The 24,130-nt window shown below is 40.4% G+C and overlaps 1 protein-coding gene across 1 annotated transcript in view; it reads left to right on the forward strand.

Annotated features, from left to right (window-relative positions):
* Positions 1–24,130, forward strand: part of PRTG (protogenin) — a 115,077-nt gene that overhangs the window by 64,563 nt on the left and 26,384 nt on the right. The window contains exons 10-11 of the mRNA XM_048867380.2: positions 2,087–2,392; positions 5,155–5,343. Of these exons, the coding sequence (XP_048723337.2) occupies positions 2,087–2,392; positions 5,155–5,343 (495 nt within the window). The remainder of the gene's footprint in view (positions 1–2,086; positions 2,393–5,154; positions 5,344–24,130) is intronic.

Genomic DNA, 24,130 nt, shown 5'->3' on the forward strand with positions numbered 1-24,130 from the left:
ATATATACAATCATAGAATCTTAGAAATGTAGGGCTGGAAGGGACCTAGAGGGATCATCAAGTGCAGCCTCCTACGTTGGGGCAGAACCAAGTAAACCTAGACCATCCCGGATAGCTAAGTTCCCTGTGAGCTGTGTGGCACACTATTCAGCACTATGCAGGCGCTCAGGGAACCCGCCCGGGGACCTGCTGGGGGAGAGGTGCCTCTCCCCTGGCCCCAACCTAGCCCGGCCCCCAACCGGCCATGGCGGCCCCCCGGCCTCAACTATGCCACAGCCTGGACCTGCCGGAGCCGGGGCGGTGCAACCTGGACCCAACCGCGGCCAGGGGCAGCCCGGCCCAACCCTGGAGGCCTGGGGCAGCCCAGCCCAACCCCGAACCCGGGAGGCCTGGGGCAGCCTGGCCCGAACCTATCGCGGGGCGCACCCTCCCTGAACCCAGCCCTGGTCCGAACCTGCAGGGGCCGAGGGAGGGGTGTCTATCCTGTGGCCCCAGCCCTGGAGCTGTCGCGGCGGGAAGAGGTGCCTCTCCCCCCCAGCCCAGGTGCTGCTGCGGGGAAAGAGAGCTGAGGGGAGTCCTCTTTGCCCACTGTATCCCCGGAGCACCCTCCTACACCCCAAATCTCTCATCGCTGGCTGCACCTCAAGCCCACACCCCCAGCCGGAGTCCTCACACCCCTGCACCCCAACCCTCTGCCCCAGCCCTGAGCCCTCTCCCACGCTCTGCACCCCTCCACCCTATCCCCACCACATGAGCTTTGTTATGTGCATCGATATGAAGGTGATGTGTCACATATCACCTCCATATTGGTGCACATAACAAAATTCATTCTGCACCTGGGGGGGAAAAATTAGAGGGAACACTGCCTGATAGATGTTCTTAAAAACCTCCAGTGATCGAGATTCCACTGCCTCCCTTAGAAGCCTAATTTCCCTTATAATAAGAAAATGTTGCTAATATCTAACCTAAATCTCTCTTGCTGCAGATTAAGCTCATTACTTGTTGTCCTACCTTCAAGGGACATGGAGAACAATTGATCCCCATTCTCTTTATCACAACTCTTAACATATTTGAAGACTCTTATCAGGTCCCCCTTCAGTCTTCTTTTCTCAAGACTAAACATGCCCAGTTTTTTAAACCTTTCCTCATAGGTCAGGTTTTCTTTTACCATTTTACCATTTTACCTTTTACCATTTTATATCTAAACCTTTTAATCATTATTGTTGCTCTCCTCTGGTTATCTCCAGAGGCAGTTCAAAATAGCAGGAATATCTACTGTCGTCTTACCCTCAAAACAAAGTGCCTTTTCCCTAGCTCTCTGTAGGTTCACCTGGTGGCAATTAGGGCGTCACCCAGCCACAAACAGTTTTTGGATCTTTACCCATCAGGTAACAGCCAGGTGTCTGAAATGTCTGATAGAACCTCTCTGCCAGTAAAGAACCCCTCACTGGGACATGTGTCTCTCTCATTTTGTTAGCAGCGAGAGATTCATTGTTTGCTCACACAGAATCTGTATTGTTCACAAACATCTGAAATGATCAGATATGTAACCTAAACTGTATATTCATTGCATTTTCTTTAGCTTTGAATGGAAATCCATTCCTACCTAAAAGGATATATTAAAAAAAAGAGGGACTTTTATTCTTTGAGTGGAATGTGCTTATTGCAAAGATCTCAAATGTTGAGAAAAAACTCTCTACCTATTTCCTTTGCTGTTATCTAGTTAACATGTGCCTTATTGCTGCAACAAAAATGTGCTCACTTTGGACCCAATTCTGCAAGATGCTGTTACAATCAACTCCTACTGAAATTAGTAGGAGACAAAGTACTGAGCATCTTCTAGGATCAGGTTTATTGTGGTCACTATTGTATACAGAAGGTAGAAATATAACCAATTTCACGTTATTTAAAAAATAAATAAATTGGATTCACCAGACTTTCTTTGGCTGGCAGCCTAATAATATTCTAGGGAAATTTTATTGAATGGCACAGTAATAAGACAGTTGCTTAAGGGGTTTGTGTTTTATATGTTATGGTTTTTTTTACGTACATCAAGTTTTCAAAACTTTATTTCCTTTATTTTTAGTTCCTTTGAGAGCTCCTGAAATCAGTTTGACAAGTCGAAGTCCCACAGATATTCTCATCTCCTGGCTGCCTATCCCAGCCAAATACAGGCGAGGCCAAGTGGTCTCGTATCGTGTATCTTTTCGCCTCAATGCAGAAAGCACTATCCAAGTTCTGGAGCTTCCAGGGACCACAAATGAGTATCTCCTGGGAGGCCTGAAGCCTGATAGTGTCTACTTGGTTCGTATTACTGCAGCGACAAGGATAGGCTGGGGAGAAGCCTCTCTGTGGACTTCCCACCGGACCCCCAAAGCCACAAGTGTGAAAGGTGATTCTCTTTTCCTAAAATTCCTTGGATAAAAGTTCAGTGTGGGCCTGGTCCAGATCTTATTAAAGAAAACGGAAAGACTCCAACTGACTTCAGTGTGGACCAGACCACTGTTAGAAGTTCTGCATTTTTATTTAGTGAATTTCAGATGATGATTTCTTGCCATGTTGTGCAGATTTGAAATACAATGTTTTTCTGGGTGGGGGAGAGAGTAGGTGAATTTTTTTTGGAGTGCTGCAGCAGATATTGCTAAGACCCTCGTTTTGTGTGTGGAATCTCGAGAGCTCAAGCTGCTTAACCTACTCGGTGTTTCAATCAATTAATTAATTTAGATCAGTCTTGCTTCTGAGACACAATTTGAATTATACCTAACTATTTTAATTAATCTGTACTACGTGGGGCCTTTTGCATGGTGTTGAAGGCAAAGAGCTGATCTGTCACTGTGTTGGTCTGAGTTCTTTTCATATTTGATATATCCAAGTTTGACATTTCATTTTATGGGGCATTAAGCCATGTTTCTAAGCCAGAAGCAGCTCAAGCATGTTAGCATTTGGCCTCCTTAACAATGATGTTGAAGTCTCTTGCATAAATATAATTTAAAAAATGGAGTGCGAAAAATTGTGGTTGCAAATCCGGGGATTTACACATACCAGCTGTGCATGTGGCTACTTGAAGTGCATACATCAATATAGTCACATTTGTGCCTATATTTTTCTGCATATGTCAGTCAGCCTCATTTTTTGATCCATTAGTCCTCAATCTGATCCAGTGTGTTTTACAGTAGTGTAAATCAAGCTTATTACTCAGTAATAACACTTATGAAAGCACTAAACTTCAGCAAGAATATGATATTCAGAAACTTGTAGGTTTTTGTGTAAAGGTTTATTTCTTAAATGTACTTAATGAGGCAGTAGCCTAGATAGACCATATTTGATATTGGGTGATGTAATCATTTATTAAATTCTTATGCTTGGGGCAGAGGGGAAGTAGGAGGTTATTATAGAATCACAGAAATGTAGGGCTGGAAGGGACTGCAAAAGGTCTTGACAAATCCATGCTGGCTATTCCTTAGAACTCTGTTATCCTCTAGGTGTTTACAAATTGATTGTTTAATAATTTGTTCTAGTATTTTTCCAGGTATTGAAGTTAGAATTCCCTGTTCTAGAATTCCCTGGGTCCTCTTTGTTCACCTTTGTAAAGATAGTACTGTGTTTGCCCTTCTCCAGTCCTCTGGGACATCACCTGTCCTCCATGAGCTCTTGAATATAGTTGCTAACAGTTCCAAGATTGCTTCAGCTAGTACCTTAAGTACCCTAGGATGAATTTCATCAGGCCCTGCTGATTTGAATACATCTAACTTATCTAAATATTCTGTAACCTGTCCTTTCCCTATTTTGGCTTGCATTCCTCCCCCCCTGTTGTTAATAGTACTTTTGTTCAGTATCTATCTGATCACTGTTAATCCTTTTAGTGAAGACTGAAGTAAAATAGTCATTAAATAAACACCTCAGCCTTCTTGATGTCATCAGTTATTAGCTCTCCTTCCGTGCCTATTACTCAGTAGAGTAGATGACTTACACTTCCCTATGTCTTTCTCTTCCTCCTAATGTATTCAATTCTTCTTATTGCCTTTTATGTCCCTTGCTAGGAGTAACTGATTTTGGGCCTTAACCTTTCTGGTTTTTGTTCCTACACGCTTGTGTTATTCTTTTGTACTTCTCTTCAGCAATTCATCCATATTTCCACTTTTTATAGGTTTCTTTTTTGATTTTCAGGTCATCCATATTCTTCCTATCTTTCCTTTACATCAAGATAGGTTGCAATTGTGCCTTTAGTATTGTCTCCTTGAGAAGCTGCCAGCTCTCCTGAACTCCTTTATTCTTTAGAATTTCTTCCCTGGGGACCCATTCCTCCCTGTTGGTCAGAATCATGTCTAAAATGGCTGTCCACCGGTACATCCTCCACTTTCTGAAAGAAAAAGAGTTGTCCCCAATACATTCCAAGAACTTATTGTAAGTTTTGTATTTTGCCATATTACTTCTCTAACAGATATCTGGGTATTTGAAGTCTCCCATTATTACCATGTCTTGTGTTTTGGATTTTTCTGTTGTTCTAGAAATGCCTCATCCACCTCCTGTTCCTGATTTGGTGGTCTATAATAAACCCCTACCATTATGTCATCCCTATTTTTCCCCCTTTTATCTTTATCCGGAGACTTTCAACTTCTCTGCCTTCAACTCTCTGCCTTCTGCATCTCAGAACAAGTATATATATTCTTGATGTATAATGCAACACTTCCTCCTTTTTTTCCCTGCTTGACCTTCTTGAACAAGCTATCAATTATTCCAGCTCTGAATAATTTTAAAACATGAGTAGTGACTGTTTCATTTTTATAGATAGACACCAAAGTTTAATCTGGACTTAATCTGTGCTCGGTCAAATGCATCTTGTGGGGACTTTAGTTTAAAACAAAACTAAAATAACCTAACTCAAAGTTTAATTCTCCATTATAAAAATGTTAAATTACAAAGTGACCCTTTCTCCAAGATAGCCCAGATTGATATGCTTTTAGATAGGTGGCATAGATAAGGCTGGCCTACATTATACAGTATCAATTATATAATTATACAGCTGGGCTGGAACCAGAACCCCAGTTCTGAGTAATCTTGAGCTTTGGGGTTTGAAATGTTGAATCTTGAAGAAATGTATTTGCAAGAATTGTTTATTTCTAATATGTAAAAATATATAATTTCTTACCTTAGCACCAAAGTCTCCTGAGCTGAGTTTGGAACCACTGAACTGTACAATCATTACAGTGAGGTGGCATCAGGACTCTGAGGATACAGCAACTATTGAAGGGTACAAATTGTACTACAAGGAAGAAGGCCAGCAGGAGAATGGACCAATTCTACTGGCTGCCAGTGACCTTGTGTATACTCTCAGTGGTTTGGGTGAGTACATGCATTAATTGTCTAACACTTTGTCAGGCAAAAATGACACACTCCAGAACAGTTGCGGTAGAAAATCAAGTCAAATGACATCTAAATAGGAGCTGAAAGCTTTTTTAACTTTTAGGATCATACCATAACATTCTGTACAAGGCAGCAAGATTAGGTTAGACTACTTATTTCCCCCGTAATAGGAATCTTAAGTGTGAGCTACATTGCTGTCAAACTAATCCAGTTCTTGAATATATATTTACCAGCTTTAAACAAAATTAGATAAATTTGTCACCGTGTATAATTGGGAATATAAATTTGCCAGGTCATTTATCAGAACCTTTGAGGCTGTCAGTTACTAAAACAGTTTTGACCAGCAATCTATAAGGAATACAAGTCACTTTCTGAATGGTAATCTGCTTTTATATCTCTGTAACTGGTCTATTCGAATTGAAATATTACTACAAAGGATCGAGGATTGATCTCTTTACTATTTCTAGCAATGTATTGACCACCAACAGTTGGCTCAGCATAGTATAGTTTTAGTGCCCAATCCTGCAAATACTTGCTAGTAGGCATGCTTACTACCATGCATCATCCAATTTGTAACGTAAAGCATTTGCAGGATTGGGTATGGAAAAGAAGACACGGGGCCTGATCCAAAGCCTGTTTTAAATCAACTAGAGTCTTCCCACTGATTGATCTTAGTGGGCTTTGGATTAGACCCACAGTTCCTTCCCTATAGCGCTTATAGTCAATGTCAGTCGTAAACATGCAGTTCAAACAAGCAAAATAGACGCATAGGTTGAAGGTGCCCCTGTTTGTTTACGCAACAGGGGGATTCAAATTTTCTTTAAAGATGTGATCTGTAGTAAAATCTGCAAAATCACTGCAAGGCTTGACACTTCATGTTCTTAATGTGTCAAGATGGTTTACTTTTACTTCGGACAGGATGGAGAATTAATCTTGACTAAATTATCAAAATTGACCTGTAGTCTTAACTAAGTCAATGGCCTCTGCTATAGATAGCCCAGACGTTATGTAAAGGAGAGACTGAGGAAAGCATTCTGCTCTGTTAACTGGACAACTGACCATCTGCAACCACTTCTATCCAGAGCATCTGGCAGCAGCTGACTGTTTAACAGAGCAGTGAGACCAAAAGAGAGTAGCTTAGGAGGAGATGGTGTTTCTGGGTCTTAAGAAGTAAATTCTTTTTTTTTTTTTTTTTTGGGGGGGGGGTCTTCTCATTATGCAGTTGACAAAACTATATTCCAAACACATGTAAACTCTAAAGGACTGTGTAGCCCTTTTCACATATATCTGATCAGATATCTTCGTTCAACAATTTTCCTCTGATCAGATGTGTTTCGAAGAATGGTGCAAACAAAATATTTTGCCCCCCCCCCCCCACACACACACACACATTTTTTCCATTAAGGTATCATCTCTGATGGTTTCTTTTACTAATAAGCATTTAGGGAGAAGTGGAAACTTCTTAGACCAATCAAATCTGCACATGTAAAATCTGTAATTTGCCATATTGTGTCCCAATTTTTTTAAATTATAGATGTGCAAAAATTCACATTCACAATTTGTACATGCTGTCATAGTAATTGTGTACACATGGTTTTGAAAATATGGGCCTGCATCACTCTAACTTACTTACTTACAAGTATCTAAAACTGGACATTATGGCTCAGATTAAGGTTACATGGATGAATCCTTCCCCTCCCCCCCCCCCCCCCCCCCCCGGCCGTACATCATCTATGCTGCCATAGGATGGATGTATTGATTACATAGTATTCTTCAAGAAGATTCAGAGTAAGTGCTAGTGTGCTGACTTTTAACAAGTTGTGGCTAAAGATTTATTGAATGTGCCTTTCAACTGCGGCCCGCAGGACACGTCCTGCCCAGCCCCTGAGCTCCTGGCCTGGGAGGCTGTCCCCCCGGCCCCTCTCCTGCTGTCCCCCATCCCCTGCTGCCGCGCGGCGCAATTCTCTGTACTGCGCGGTGAGGCTGCCTGTCCTGGTGCAGCCATGCTGCCAGCCACTGGTGCTCCAGGCACGTGGAGGTGATGGGGGGGTTGGATAGAGGGCAGAGGGGTTCAGGGCATGGTCAGGGGTGTGGATAGGGGTTGGGGTAGTCAGAGGGGAATGGGGGCAGGGGTCCCGGGGGGCAGTCAGGAAGGAGAGGAGGGGTTGGATGGGACGGCAGGGAGCAGTCATGGGACAGGGAGCGGGGGGGGTGAATGGGGCAGGGGTTCGGGGGGGGCAGTCGGGAAGGAGAGCGGTTGGTTGAATGGGGTGGGGGGGGCAGTTAGGAGAGAGGGGTCCGGGGGCGGTCAGGGAGAAACCGTGGTTGGATGGGGCAGGGGTCCTGGGGGGGCAGTCAGGAAGGAGAGGGGGGCGTTGGATGCAGTGGCAGGGGGCAGGTAGGGGTGGGGGGTCCAGGGGCGGTCAGGGCACTGAGAGCTGAGGGGGTGGATGGGGCAGGGGTCTCTGGGGGGCCGTCAGGGAACAGGAGGTGTTGGATGGGGCAGGAGTCCCGGGGGGGGCTGTCAGGGGGCGAGAAGCGGGGGCGGGGTGTTGGATAGGGGGCAGGGACCGGCCCACGCCTGGCTGTCTGGGGAGACACAGCCTCCCCTAACCGGTCCTCCATACAATTTCAGAAAGCTGATGCAGCCGTCAGGCCAAAAAGTTTGCCCGCCCCTGAAATATAGGCATTCTTCTTTTTTTCCCCTTACTATCTAAGCGAAACATCCAAGTCACAAACTGCTGCATTTTCAAAGGGGTTTCCATTTGGCCTGTGAAATTTTACTTAGGCAGTTTTTCACACCTAAGTTTTTTACACTTGCTTAAGCTTGGGATAGTTCTGCTCAAATTTCAGGTAGTTACTGTAGATGCCGAACTGCTTGATTTGCACTCACACACGAGCTGCGTGCTTCAAATTTTGTGAACACTTAACTTTTATCCAGCCAACAGGACATGAGGAAATACTTTTGTTTACAGATGCATGCGTAGAGGATGATTCCAATATTATGCCCTGCAGTGTAAGAAACCACAGAGAATTTAATCTCCAGGAGTAGATCTCCACCCAATAAAGGAAGGAATTGGATTCTTCATTTGTTGGATTTTACATGAGTAATCACAATCATTCTTGACAACATTATTTCATTTCTGTTGCTAATTAAAATATCACTTCAGATAATTAGTTATGTGTTCATGTAATAACGAACTTGTAGGGAATTTGCTTTGCTGTACCTGGCAATATTGAGATAAATCACTCTTTAACCCATCTCCCTGGATTACCTGTTTACGGTAAATGGAATCTTAGTGGACCAGACAGTGGCTTAGAAAACTAATGTTCTCTCAACCATTTGTGTCTCCTAAGGACATGTTTTAGGGTGGCTCTCAATAAATATCAGTGGTTTAAGGGACCTTCAGTATCTTCAAAATGAGTTGTAGGCGTTGATAGGACACTGGAGGTGTATGAGAACACAAGGGAAAGGGCATGTCAAATTAGCAGTCTCAGGCATGTTATATATTTTGGTTAATAAAAGGGTTATTTCCAAATTGAGTGAATACGTGGAAGCTTGTACGTGTCATGATATTTGTCCTCTCCCGCTATTATGTACTTACCAGCAGCAGAGAATACAAAAGGACAAGTAACTCCAGAACCTGGCAATGCTTTCAGTATCAACAGGCAATGCATGAGAAGTTTTGGTGCTGGCTTCCAAACTTTCTCTCCTCCCACCCCCTTTCTTGCTCTCTCTCTTCTCCCCCTTCCTATTTTGGAACAACTGCCAGATATTATTTTATTTTCGCTTTTGCTTCTTATTCCCCCCCCCCCCCCCTGCAAATAAGCACCTAATGAATTTTTTAGGAATCAGGAGCTGTGACATGATCTAATGGGGCAAACAACAGGTATAGGCCTGTATGGGACTTGTGCCTGTGGTGAAATTGCGTGGCTTTGCACTATTCTGGGCATAGGTATTGATATTCACTAAGCATTTGAAAACTGGAAAACTGTGCAGATTATGTTGTGCATCTCCACATATGCGTATGAGCTATATTGGCATGTAAATGTCCTTGTCTGCTGATAAAATTCTATTTTATATCCTACTCCTATTAAATTAATTTACTTCAGACTTTGCCATTGCCCTCTTATTTTAGTCCATACTGATCTTCATCCCACACAAATGTTGTTGTTCTCACATTTTTTGTAAATCACTTACTTCAGACAAGAAGATCATGACACAGGATTTATAGGAAATGTTACTTATGCAAGAAATTTAATCCCACATCCCTCTAAACTTCCTGGGAATATTTTTTTGTATCCCAGGTCCTATTCATGGCAGAAGGTGAGGGATACCTTAATTCTCAAAAGCCTTAATACCTATTATAATTTTCATTGTAACTTCTTTCATTCTAGCTCAAACGTTTTACTTTTTCCTATTATATACATTTAGAACACAAAAGTAAAGAGAACAATAGCCTATGATTCCTTAATAATAGGCTGTTGGATTGAAATAACAATGTTAACTATCCCTGTGTCTCTCTCCCTAGTTATTAATATGTCTTAAAGGTTGTTTTTCAATCCTGAGTTAGAGTCCTTAAGTACCAAGGTTGTGGAGAGCCTGTTTGTATAGACTGATTGTAGGAATTTGAAGTTATATTGTCCAGATTTAATAGTGTTTTAGGAAAACGAATTCTGTACAAAAAGTGTTTCAGGATAGAAGGCTTCCTCAATACTTGAGAGAGACAATCAGCTGTAACTTTTGTGCTTCAAAGAAGTTTCTTGTGTTGTTTTTTATTTCTATTAAGTTAACCATTGATACAGTATGTTATTGGACATTATTAACGCAGATGCAAATAGGTAACTCCAAGACACCTTGAATTTGCTGACTCTACATATGTATCTGGAGTGATTGAAAAAAAGACAAAACTGAAACCTGCTAATTTGTAACACTGACGTAGGTGTTTTTGGTTTTTTTTTAGCCTAGCTGGAATGCAGATTTTCAGGAACATGGATTGTCTGTCACCATATTACATGAAAGATCATTGGAATAGGCTGGTTTCTGATTGGCTTTTTGGCTCTAGAGTTTCATCTTCTTACTTTTCATAAATCTAACTTTAACTTCATAAATCTAACTTTTCATAAATCTAACAACTGGCTTGGTTGTTAGTGATCCACACTACTTTGCAGAGGCTGGATTTATCAGCCTGGCACTTTCCTCTTCTGCCAGGTGTAGAGTTTGATTCAGCTGGGTCTCTTTCACCTTAGTCCTGGTCTACACTTAAAATTTTGGTCAAAAAATCCACACCTGTGAGAGATGTAGCTATGCTGACCTAACCCCCAGTGTAGATGCAGCTAGGTCGACAGAAGAATGCTTCCATTAACCTAGCTACCATCGCTCAGATTGGTGGGGTTCCTGCCCTGGCAGAAAAACCCCTTTAGTCTGTGTAGGGTGCAACTACACTATGGGGTATGCCGACATAGTTATGGCACTGTAACTATGCTCGTATAGTTACTATAGTGCAGAGATATCCTCATGCCAATGTGGTTTGGGTGTGTGTCAGAACAGGGGTAAGCAGACTTTCATGGCTGTGGCAGCAAGCAAAGAATAGACAAGCTGTGTCCTCACCTATGTCTGTGATGCAAAGCCTATCTGTGCATGAAAGGCAATTCACTTTCCTGCTCGAGGGTCAATGTTACACACTGCAAAGTCAAAGGGAGTCTCCTTTTAGCAGGAAGAATATTGGCCGAGCTAATATGATGATTGAGTAATATTTTAAAGTCAGTTCCTTGTGAGTGGCACCAGCGTGCCAGGTGGAGGGACAGAGGAATACTTGGAATTGGGATGCCAACAAAAAGATGTTAAATGTTAAACATGTTAAGATTAATGAATATTAAATGTCACTCTCTTTCTCACTCTCATATTGCTTCCTAATGTATGTTGCCAGACTACATCTCCCACCCCAGTGTAGGTCTGCCCAGTCACCCCTATTTATTTTTTAACTGGATTATTTGCCATGATAGTCACCATGTATATGGAATTAAACATTGTGACCGGATCCATGCCTGTCACTCTCAAAATAAATATCCCCAGCTTCATGTCGACATCTGTTTATGTTAAAGGTCTTGGCATTTATTTTTCAGCAGCAGACTGTTTCCTAGTTCCAGCATAAAAGTCCATTAACATTATTACTTGAATTTACCACAAGAACAGACCTTTGGTGCATGCTATGCATTTTTGCCTCTATTTTTAATTCTTCCTTTGCTCCCTCTTGCTCTAGGAAGTTCTGACTCCTACCAAAGAAACTCAGGTTGTGACACTTTGTAAACCTGCTCCTCCAACCTTTGTTTCCATATGGTTTCAGAGTAAATGCAGTCAGGGGATCAGATTAGCTTTCCTGTTAGAGGCATTTGTTTGGAAAGCTTTCCACTGTGCAGCACAGGAGAGGGACTGGCGCAGTGTGAAAACCAATTAAAACAGAACAAAGGAAATGGACATAAAAAGACACAAGCTCATTTCCCCTTATTAAAGATCTTCAAATTACTCTTTCAATATTATTTTCAAATTGCTGCAGCTATAACATGCTTGGTGTTGTAAGTACAGGCAGATAGGCCCTGTTCGTGCTATATCTGAAACTCTTCTATCTATCTGTAACAGGCTGACAGTGTTTGACTGAAACAGTTACCCTTGTTAGCGGTTGTTGCAGAGAGAGGGCTAAGTGGGTTCTACTGACTCATTACCCTGCCTAGATATACTGGAAGCAGGAATGTCTCTCTTGAGAGACAGAGATAGAAGCCTTATGATTGGCCAACTGCAGGTGGAAGCCTTGAAATCAACTTTGTCACCTTATTGTCAACTTCTTTCTTAACTAAACTAAAGGAAGGGGGGTGAGTTTTGACTCTACATAATGTGTGGATTTTGTTTTAGGGCACATTGAGATAGGCACCTGCTCCTGTTCTTACACTCTTCTCTCTCTGCGCTTGTGCTTTCAGTACACACACACACACACACACACACTGTTCCAGTCCAATGCCCTCAGCACAAAACCATGCTAGTAATAGTCATGCTTAAATACACTGAAACAAATTAATCATGGATGGCATGAGGAAATGCAAATTGTCCCTTCTTGTGCCATCCAGGCTCCTGAATTTTGAGGAGAGGAAGGGAGACTCACTCCCTAAATGTAGTTGTGGTTTCATTGTTGCTATGCAGTAACAATTACACCTTGTATAGGACAGCTCTAATTAGAATCCCAGAAAGTTCCAAATGGAAGTGGTGGTTAATACTGTACTTATTAGAAACCCAGAGGCAAATGGATGGTGGCCAAGATGTGCAGTCCTAGGCTTTCTCCTGTCTGCTGCATTTGGGATAATGATATAGTAAATAACCATTTTCACCCCAGAGGCCTCAGGAGATGGAAAAACTGGTCTGATAACCTTGGTGAAAACCCTTGGGGCATGCGGAGACCAAACACCAACACCTTCCCCTTTCCAGAAGAACCTTTGGCATTTCCTGTCCTTCGCTTAATCTGTATTAACTTTGCTTAATTTGTTTTGCGAGATGGGCATATTTAAGGGCTTTAGATTGAAAACCAGACAGAACCCACTACATGATTTGAGGATCATGAAATGGAACTTATCCCATGCTCTGAGGGTTTGTTTGGTGCTTTTCTCTGAGGGTTGAGCTGGAAAGACTCCCTCTGTATTGGGTGCATCCAGGGGTGAAAGTAATTTAAAAGATTTACCGGTACGCCGGAGTCCTGAGCGGGGGCGTGGCCTCAATTGGAAGAGGCGTGGCCTCAACTGGAAGAGGTGGGGCATTTAAATAAAGATTTAAAGGCCCTGGGAGCTCCCCACAGAGGCCAGAACCCCGGGCCCTTTAAATCACCGCTGGAGCCCTGCTGCCGCTTGGGGTAGTGGCAGCAGGGCTCCGGCAGTGATTTAAAGGGCCTGGGGCTCCCCGCAGTGGCAGGTGCACCAGGCCCTTTAAATCCCCGCTGGAGCCCGGCTTACTTTCACCTCTGGATGCATCTAGGCCAGGGATTGGCAACCTTTGGTATGCGGCCCGCCAGGTCCGTAGGTTTGGCCGATAGCAGCTCCCACCAGCAGGTTCACTGTTCCAGGCCAATGGGGGCTGTGGGAAGTGGTGGCCAGCACATCCCTCGATCTGCGCTGCTTCCCACAGTCCCCATTGGCCTGGAGCGGCGAACTGCGGCTAGTGGAAGCTGTGATCGGCTGAACCTATGGGCGTGGCAGGTAAACAAACCGGCCCAGCCCGCCAGAGGGCTTACCTTGGCGGGTTGCGTGCCAAAGGTTGCCGATCCCTGATTGAGGCTGTCTTAGCAGAGGGTTCCTCAAAATCTCTTTCTTTTCAAGATGTTCTGTAATCACACAATGGAAGATATCAGTCAGGAGAACTGCTGATTGAAAACTGTTGGTCAAACTTCTTTAGATGGAAAAGGACTTGAGAGAATCCAAAATATTTGTGGAAAATTTTGCATTCTGACAAAAGAAATGTATTTTAAACCAAAAAAATAATTAAATTGATTTTTTTAAAACTAGTTTTCAAAATAATTTAGAAAGGTTCATCTCAATAAGAAAAAAAAATCATTTTCTGTCATTTTATTTTTTCCCACCTTTCCCCCGGTGAAAAAACTAAAGAAATGATGGCAAATGGAATTTTTTTTTCAAATAAAAAAAATTTAAACATTTAATTTTGAAAGTTTCAGTTGACATGAAAATGAAAGTTTAACGAAATTTAAATGATGCAATCAAAATTAGTTTCTCCTGAAATTTTTTGTGATGTGTACCTTTTTTTAAAGCAACTGGCTCTAGCCAATTGTTTAATGGTTTGCCAACTTTCCTTCTTGATGCCTGGGGTGCCCAAGTTGTGTTGGAGAAGGGTTTCCTTCAAAGAATCAACCAGCCTACTGCACTATGAATTATACCAAAAGCTTGGCATTCTAATATTTAATTTTCACTTAAGATGCTTGAACATATTTATACTCTTAACTCTAGTAAAACAAAGGTACCACTGCTCATGGAGGTAAAGGGAATAAGAACATTCTGGAGTGAAAAGATAAAGGAATAAGTGTAGACCAGAAAAAAAGTTAGGAATTTTTATAAAGTTCAACCACCTGCAGCTTTGCAACCAAATATCTTGTAAACACCTTTATTTATTTATCACAAAGTTTGCAAAAAAGAAAGCAAAACAAAATCAATTTGATGATAAGATGTGGCATGTAGTTTTGGCTTTTATCAAAATGTGTGTGTGTGAGAGAGAGAATTGTCTTTAAAATGGGAGGCTTCTCCAGACCTTAACTATAAATTGATGACCTCTTTCTGCATAAATAAATCTCCAAATAAACCACAGAGCAGAAGCAAACTTACAAAGGTGAAAAAAGAAATGATAAATGTGTATATACAGACATTAATACTTGCAATGGCTATCATAGATTTTTATAACATGCTTATGACCATGGCATCTGCTCTGTCAGTGTATTCTGTTCCTGATGTTTAGGGCCAGATTTTCAGCTGCAGCCCCAAATTTTGTGGGAATCAAAATATATTCCCAAATGTTTACATCCAGAAAATTGTCCATTTGGTGCATGGAAACATATAGCTGGAAATCCAAGCAATTAATTTTCATTCCCAGTTTTGAGGGAACCAGAGTATGTGTGCATTCTAGCAACACAACCTTGCAGGCCAATTTGAGATAATCTGAAAATCAGGTGCTGAAGGAAGTGGTTTTAAGTTCCATGTTTTTGAACCCCAGGGGTTTTCCACTCTTAACCCTCCCAAAAATTTTGTGTCCCGTATATTTCCATGAAGTAAAAAGTTCTATCCTTACATTTCTTTGTGAATTTCCCTATTTATGACATCTCCGTGTTGGCAGTTATGCCACATGGCATTCTGTAAAATAGAATACAGTAACTACTGATCTTGACTCTGTATGTTTGAATGTTGCATGTTGAGTCAGATTTTCAGAGCTAGTGAAAATGTTGACAGGACGGAAGTTCACCTTTGTTTAACAAAAATAAAAATTAATCCATATTACACTGGTTCTCAGTAAAGATCAACAAAGAGAGCTTATTTAGTTGGTTATGTGACTAAAGGATAGTTTGGTACACTGTATATATTGTAGACATTGGAAAGACATATTTACATTGTTACCTAGTGGAAAGTGTGTTAATAGCTCAGTAGGTGACCAGGACAAATATTATCATTATTTACCACTGTTTACAGCTGGTCAGCCTGGTGTTTACTCACCCTGATTACATCCTTAAACTAAACCTCTTATCTATTAATTCTCCTGATTGTGTATAACAAGCTTGCTACTGTACTTATCAGCGAAAACATAAGGGATTTTGGGGGGAGGAGGTGGAGGAGTCAGTCTTACTGCAAAGTGATAAAACCAAGGCTCTAGAAGTAGACTGGGAGCATTTAAAGGCACCCTTTGCCTCAGCTGGTTCTGATCTCTTGCTCTCCCCAGGTCCATGGTAGTTTAATACATGTGTGTGTTTAACAAAAATAAAACAAAACCCTCCAGCTAGTCCTGATAGGATACTACTCAATAAGCAAAGAGATATTATACTCCTTACTTTATAATCATAAATTGTAGACCTGTCATCACTTATCAAGTATGAGCCTGTCTTCTAACCTCAGACACTGCATATCTGTTTATTTTTTTTTTTGGACTTTCCTCCAGACTTTCAAAAAAAAAAAAAAGATTTTAGAACTAGAGATATAAAGGAGAGAGGTTTATTAAAACTAGATTTCCTTCACCTGTAAAACATTGAGGCAACATGTGCTTTGGAAAGCCTTCTTCCCTCCCATTCATGTGATTACTTTTTGGAGGCCTTAATTCTGAACATAAATCAGGTGTTGTGGGTTTTTTGTTTGTCTTTTATGGTAGGAATTTGCAAACTTGTACAATATTTTGCCATTTGGTACAGGTAAAACTACTATCAATCAGGCTCCAACTACAGTGAGAAGTTGTGTCCTAGAGTTCCAGTGACATAACCGGGCCTTGAATGTACAAGCATTAGCTTGGGTGGTGGGAAAAGGAAGGAATCAAGAATCTCTCTTTCACAGCATGCTTGATTATGTAATTTTTAACACATGTGAAGTTTGACGTGCACCAGGACAGTCAGGTGCTAAATATCAAAAGGCTTCACAGTGAGAATAAACTGAGCTGATGTGCCCAGACAGGCTAAATTAGTCATTTGCAAAATTACCCACTTCTTATGTTCCATTTTTTATGACAAAAATACCCCCCCCCCCCCAAAACATAAACTGCTTCACTCTGTTGGGATAACAAATTGCGTTATCCAGACTGTAAATCTAATTCCCACAGGGTCAAATTCAGACCTGTCGTAATTGGGTGCCACTTTGTTGGATTCTGTTGGAATGGCGTTCACTAACATGAGTTCTGAATATTGCCCAGTTTGTTTAACCACCAGTATATGACATGGAGAGCGAATCCTGGATAAATGTCAGCTTGTTCTGGCCATATTTGTCAAGAAACACCAGAAAACCATCAGCTGCCAATGTGGCATTTTTATTATATAACTCGGTGCCAGACTTTTACTGATGTGGCCACTTTCCTTTCTCTGTAGTTGTATGACTATACTTGGCTCGTACTCTGAGTACCTGTGCATATTTATCTCCAAGGCAAATATATTGAGCCTTAATTATTCTTTTATGGTATCAACCAATATTGTTTACTTTGGATGATCACAAGACACTCTTTTTGCCATATTTGCTATTAATTCTAGTGTTCATAAAGAATGCGAAACTTTGGAATTTGTAAAAAATCTAGCACCACAAATACATCACTCTTCATTTTGCTTTTGAAAATAAATTTTATTTTATCCAATTCATTTATAATGCAAAGCTTTAATTAAAGTTTCATGTATTTGTCAATTTTAAATTACACCATCAGGACTCTGTAATTTACTGGTTTATCCTGTAATCAAGTTTAATAGTTCTAAAATACTGAAAGCTATAACATCTGCATGAGCAACATATCTGTTTCGATATTGATTAGGGTGTTACAGCTGACAAACATGACAAACACTCATTTAAAAAAATGAGTAAGCTCTAGGCCTCTTTGGATTAAATGTAATGTCATTGAATGGCTTAAAAACTAGCGGAAAATGATTTATCTGCCAAAATGATAACCACTATTTTGGGGGCTGAAAGCTGTTTTATTGCCTTCTCAACTGTGCAGTTAAGTTTCCTTTTGAAAACTGGCAGTTTGTGTGTTGGAGAGATTCTCTGATTTTATTCTTTGTATGTAACTGCTCTAAAAGTGGTGTGTGTGGGGGTTCAGCTTGAAATCGGAAATTAGGTCTACTGTCATTACTTAAGACATGTGCTCATTTTTGTTGTAGCTCATTTTAACTTCCAAGGCTTGTTTTTCTTTAAAAAGGGGAGAAAACAATTCTTTGGCATTAAAAATGTACAGAGTACATACCACTTGAACCCCAGCACTGGATAAAGATTTTCTGTACTGGTGCAACTTGGCTTCAGATAACTAAATAGGGCATTAAATCCAGCTAAGCAAGGCCCCCTGAGTAGTCAGTGGGAGCTATCAGGAAGAAGGAAGTTCCATTATTTCAAGTGACAATGCTTTGCAAGAATCCATAAAATACGAATGAGAAAACACAGGCTTTGATATGCCAACAGCAGAAACTACCATGGAGACTAAAAGGGGGTGGAGGAGGCAGGAGACATGTCTACTCAAGTGGCATGAAGGGCAGTTACCTGCAATGAGGATCTCTGTTTTTTTTCTATACCCCCAGCTGCTATCCCAGCTGAAATATCAGATACAGTTGTTTCTTTAGGGACAACAGAGAGGCCGAATGTGTAGCAACTGTTTGAAGAACTGGATTAAAGGATCTCTCTTGAAGCTAAGAGAAGGGATGTTATTTGCATTGTGCCTGGAGATAAGCCACTGGTTTCTAATGCAGCAAACTGTATCCCCTTCAAGTATTTAAATGTAAAATTTTTTGCCCGGTGTGAGAGTGCATGGAATCTTGAAGAAAACTCTGTGCCACTTGGCATTCCTGGTCCTAGAGACTCCACCATTTAAAAATGAATATGCACTGGAATTCAGCTAGGAATATTATGCTATATTGATTAGGTAACAGTTATGCTTTAGGCAAATAGTATTCAGTAACTCACTTGCTGGGCAGAAAATTAGTTTATTTCATGCAAAAATACAGTGAGCATCATTTCAAACCAAACCACTGAGATTTCCTGATTATTTTCAAAAAGTCGTTAATTTTAAATATCTTTTTAACTGAAGTTTTTTAAAAATAAATGTTCTTAAATTGCTGTATTTTGAAACTGACACTGCTCTAGTCTATTGCTAAATAAAAACATTCCTCTGATAGAATGCTTAATATTTAGCATGTTTCAACTGTTATTAAAAGAAGTCAGTTGAAACAACAGTAAATGATAGTTAATTTTTCATCATTTCTTACAAAGAAGCAACTACTTACCGTGCTGTTACAAAAGTTGCTTTCCTTGTTCCAGTAAAGCTTTTAAATATGTGGATTTAAAGGGAAGGGCACATATATCTGGGCAATATTATTTAATTCACTGTTTATTGGACTTAAGTATTTTACTAATGAAGGCCCAAATTGTAAAGCAGCAGCTCCTTATAGAAGGCTTAGAGAAAACTCTTGTTGTAGAAAATTAAATAAACATTGTCCATTAATCATACTGCATGTCAGCCACCAGACCTCTCTCTGGATTGTTCTTAGTGAATGTGAGGAACCATTAGATGTGTGAGGTCCTTAAAGGTCTGAATAAGTCAAAGGGGAAGAGTTTAAAAAAATGCCACCATTAGCACATGAAAGAGACTTCAGAGTGGACAGAAGAAAACATTTGCTGTATAGTGCTAGTTACATTTCTTAATTTTCTCTCCTCTCCTTTTTTTCTTTTTTTAACTTCATTTGTTTAACTAAAATCCAGATGTTGTGATCAAAATGTTAGGGTCAGTGATAAATTGCTGCTGGATTTTTGTTGTTGTCCAGGAATTGATACTTGAGCACTTGTGATAAAGTTGTATGGGAAAGTTAATACCTTGTGTTTGCAAAAAGCCCCGGGTTTGGTGATAAGCAAATACACTTCTAAGGATAAGCAAATATGCTTTCTGGGCATTCACATGCCTGGAATAATACCTTCCTTACATCATGAAGCAGTTTTCACCATTAGTGAAATTTGCATTTGTGGAAAAGCAAATTATTTTTCAGTTTTGCCTGGGTTTCTTTTGGTGGCGGGGAGGGGGAGAGAGCAATTTTGGCAGTTGGGAAAGGGTGTTTTTGCTGTGGGGTAGAAAAATTGCTGTGAAATTTCTCTGCAAAACCTTTGAGTTTGTGCCTGAAATAGCTTCATGAAAACTTAGTTTTGAACAAAAAGTGGAATGTTTGCATCCTGCATTCCCCACCACTGGCCTCCACCCCACAAATAAAAATTTTTAAAAAATTTCTGTGTTCAGTGTTCAAATGGCAAAATTGTACTACCCTGAGTCAAACTGGTCAATGCCTGCAAAGCAAAGATGTTGAACACAGTTATAGAAGTAGGACAAGGGGAATTTATTAGTTGACCCATGCTTAGTAGAATTAATAATTTTATTAAGCCTGAGCCACATTTTCTGCCTGTAGTGTGAACCCATTTGTGTACACAATGGCCGTCTAAATGTGCAGATGTGGTAATTGTGTATGCAAAGGAGTGCAAAATGGCACGCACACACTTTTTGAAAATTTGGACCTGGGTGTAATGCACAATAATAAAGTGAGATGATCTGTACAAATCTTCCTCAGTAAAGAAAGCTGAATCCTGCTTTGAATTCAGTGTAATAATAATACCTTATAGAAAACATGAAAATATTCAAGCTGCGGGACTGAAAGGTAAACTGTTTGGCTTATTTAAAGTGCATGCACTATTTAGATGGTATTCAATCAGATTTCAATAATCCACCTCTTTCTCCTTTTGCCTGGGCCTACCTCCTCTGCAGATGCTTAAAGACCTGTGCTGGAACGTACAGTCTTTCCTCTCTGAAACCAGGGAAGGAAAGCCAAGGGGATGCAGGCAGTGGTAGACTGTGGCCCTAATAATATATTTCCTGATTATATCAGTGATACTATGGTTATTCGCATCAATTTCTCATATTTTTACTCTTGTTTGTTAGTAATACTAATAATACTTCACACTTGTGTTATTATCCATAGTCACCAAAGAGCTTCACAAGATGGGCAAGTGTTATAACTCCCATTTTACAAATTGGGTAACTGAAGCACAGAGAAGGTAAGGGCGAGAATAGCTGAGCAGTCACAGCTATTATTGACTTCAGCATGAGTTTGTATTGCTCATCATTTCCAACAATCAGCCCTTAAATGACTTGCCCAAGGCCACATGGAATCAGTGGCAGAGGTGGGAATTGAACCTAGGTCTCCAGATTCACAACACTGTGCTCAGCTGATTAGATCACAGCTTGCTCTTTAGGGGAGCTTCCCTCATTGGTGGAATTTATAATATGGTTATTACATCCCTAGTGTTTTCTGGGTAAATTGCTTTTGGCATCATGATCACACCAATCTCCTTCAGGAATCGCAAGGAGTCAAAACAATCACTTGCCCACCTGTCTGGGAGAGAGATGGTTTCAAGTTATGACAGCCATTTATTCAAGTTGTCTTGTCCTGGGTTGGGCACTGGAGTAATAACATGAGGCACACTGCACTTTCAGTGCAGTAGATGGTCAGACGTGACTACAGTATTTCATTTATGTAATGTGACTATATGTACAGAGCACCAATTGCCATATAATCTGAGTACCAAGTATGTGATGATCATTATACACCTGTAGCTATTGCTGTGGTAGTTTATCAGAAACAGCTCTCCTATAATTGACCATGGATAACCCAACTCTAATTAATCCAACTTTAGCTACAGGAACATTGAATTTGTTAGACCCCAATCCTACTAATAGGAGGCACTGATGAAAGTGAATAGAACAGGGCCAGTAGATTTAGTCTACTGCTTGCTCTGCTACTGGCTCGCTATGTGACCTTCGGTGAATCACTTAAGTTCTCTCAGCCTCAGTGTCCCCAACATAAAATGGAAACTCTTAGAAATCTACAAATGAAAATGGCTAAATATGAGCTCAGTGGTATTTTGTTTATTTTATTTAAGTAATCAATCAACCAGTCTAGCAAAGTTTTTTGTCATGGCTCAAGTTTCTAAATGTTGTATAAACCTTCACATGAAGAGACATTGAAGCAGGAGTTGTTTGAACTTTGGTCTTTCTTTAAATCAAGATGCTACTATATCTTAGATCTAATTCCTGAATGCATTAAGAAAGGTGAATAAAAATAACTTTTGACTGTGGTTAGCAACTTTCAAATTTTTAGTAGACTATTTGACGCTTTGCTCTATTCCAACCCCATCACAAAATGACCTCACTTGGAAGAAAATGGTGGTAGGAATTTGAATTATTGCTGATCTTAAAAAAATTTCCTGTGGAAACTTTCCATTTTTCAGCCATAAACCTCAAAAACCAAAAGATTTCAGCTAAAAATCTTTTGGATTTTTGGCTGGAATATTTTGACAAAAACAACAGACCCTTTCTTTGGAAAAAATTGTTTTCTCTTAAAACCAATATTCTGTCAAAACAGTTGTGATAGAAAATTTTCAACCCTCTCTATTCCAGTTTATAAGACCAAGAAACACATCCTTAGAAGTATGAAAGCATCTAAAGATATCTGGAAAAGGGACACATACAGTCAGTGAAACTGTGTTCCAGTCTTCTAAATTTGTGGACTTCCCCACCCCCCGAGTCAGTTACTTTTTAATTTTCATGTGGCTACACTATATAGAATACCTCCTTTAAAGAACAGAACTATCTGGGGCTCAAAACATTTTGATCCATTTCCAAATAGTGGGAAATAACTTTTGTCTTTACAAAATATGCAGAGAGGGGGCAGCCCACGAGGAGTAAAGATATAGCAGAGTCTGTACTGTTAGTCAGAGGAGCTAAGGATTACCAAAAAGCTTCAGGTGGCCCAAAAACGTGTCAGAGTGCCCCTTTTGCTGCTGCTGCTTTTAAAAGACAATAAACAACATTTGGAGAAGCATATCAATGCTTAGAGCAAAAACTTAAAGAATTAAACTGCTGTTCAGTGAAGAGGAGGAAAAGATATGAGCACCTGAGAACATTAGGGCCAACTTCCGTGCTGGTGGAAATGAGGTAGGCCCATTTACACTCGCAGGAAGTTTAGCTCATAGTGTTTCCCAGAATCGTGACCAGAAGACTCAGAATTAAATACTTTTTAAAGCTGTGTTAACATTACATGTTTGACTAAAACTCACAAAAGCAACAATGTTAGCTTGAGCTGCTGCTCCACTTAGAACGAATTCTGTAACTCATCTTGGCATAATCCTAGGACAGCAGAGCCTGGGCATGCAAAGAGATGAAACTATTGTTGGAACAAGTTTTTAGATAGAATCCATTTATTCTGAAAGGTTAATATGGTTTTTGTATACCAGGAGCAGAAAAACCTGGCCATGCAGAGGAGTATCTGTACCAAATTTTAGACTGCTTTAAAATGCCCAAGAAACAAAAACATTAAATTTATGCATCTCAGGGTTTATTTCCCACTGATAAAGCTTTATTGTTAATGTACTTTCATGTAGCTCCCCTGTGCAGATTCCTCCTGAAGCACTTTCTATGAACAACACATACTACTGAGTATAGCATTAGAACAGAGGTTGTACTAGTTTCTTGGATATTATTTCTGATCTTGTGGCAAATGGCTATTTTTTTCAAGGCATATTTTAGAAGTGCTGTCACATGTTAGGGTATTGTTCATAGGAAATATCAAAGGCTAATAAGAGTAATCTATTATGTCCAAGTCTGAAGGAAGCTAGACAACGTATCAAAGAATCTCCTACAAAAAAAGAGGCAAGCAAAAGGGGGTGGGAAGAGAAAGGTTACAGAAATAGTCAGAAATGTACATGTGTGAAGAGATGTACTGAGATGGGATGAGTTCCACAACCTAGGGCCCACCACACAAATGCATGATCACCTGCTGACCTGAGACACAAGGGTGGAATCCCGAGAAGGTGATAACAGATGGCTGGTTCAAGAATCCTTGTTTGGATCCATTCCTTCCTGGTTTATTAACCCTTGTAATTGGAAATTGCTTTGCAAATTTAACATTATGCATCCCATGTGCCAAAGTTTCAGAGAGTGCACTGAAATAGTCTTGTGTTGAAACAGACTTACAAAGGCAACTTGCTCACAGCCCTGTCTGTTAAGTCATTTTAAATACAGGTTGATTTGACTTCAGCAAATTAAATATTAAAGATGCTATAGAAAGCTGTATTAAAGGCAAGACTAGTCTATTATAAATGCCTAGATAAATTTAGCTAGATCACTATTTAACTTTTCTGTAGCAGCCATTCAGTTTGTCACCCTAAAGTTCAGTGGAGTTACGGGCTACATTTTTCATTGTCCTTAACCAGCCTCTGAATTTCCATCTGCAAATTGAGCAGGTAAGTGATTGGGCTCACAAAATTGCATATACATATACACTGCATGTGCAGATTGGGTACCCAGCTACCTAATTTGTACCTGTGAGTACCAGTTGGTGTGTGACATAGGCCCCAGCACAAACGCTTTCAGGTGGCTTTAGGCACCCACAAAATTGGAATCTACGACTGAAATGTTGGCCCTATCTGCAGTTGGGCATGAGATGTGTAAATAATATTTGGC

Source organism: Caretta caretta, chromosome 10 (genome assembly GCF_965140235.1).
Source record: "Caretta caretta isolate rCarCar2 chromosome 10, rCarCar1.hap1, whole genome shotgun sequence".
Classification (NCBI taxonomy): domain Eukaryota; kingdom Metazoa; phylum Chordata; order Testudines; family Cheloniidae; genus Caretta; species Caretta caretta.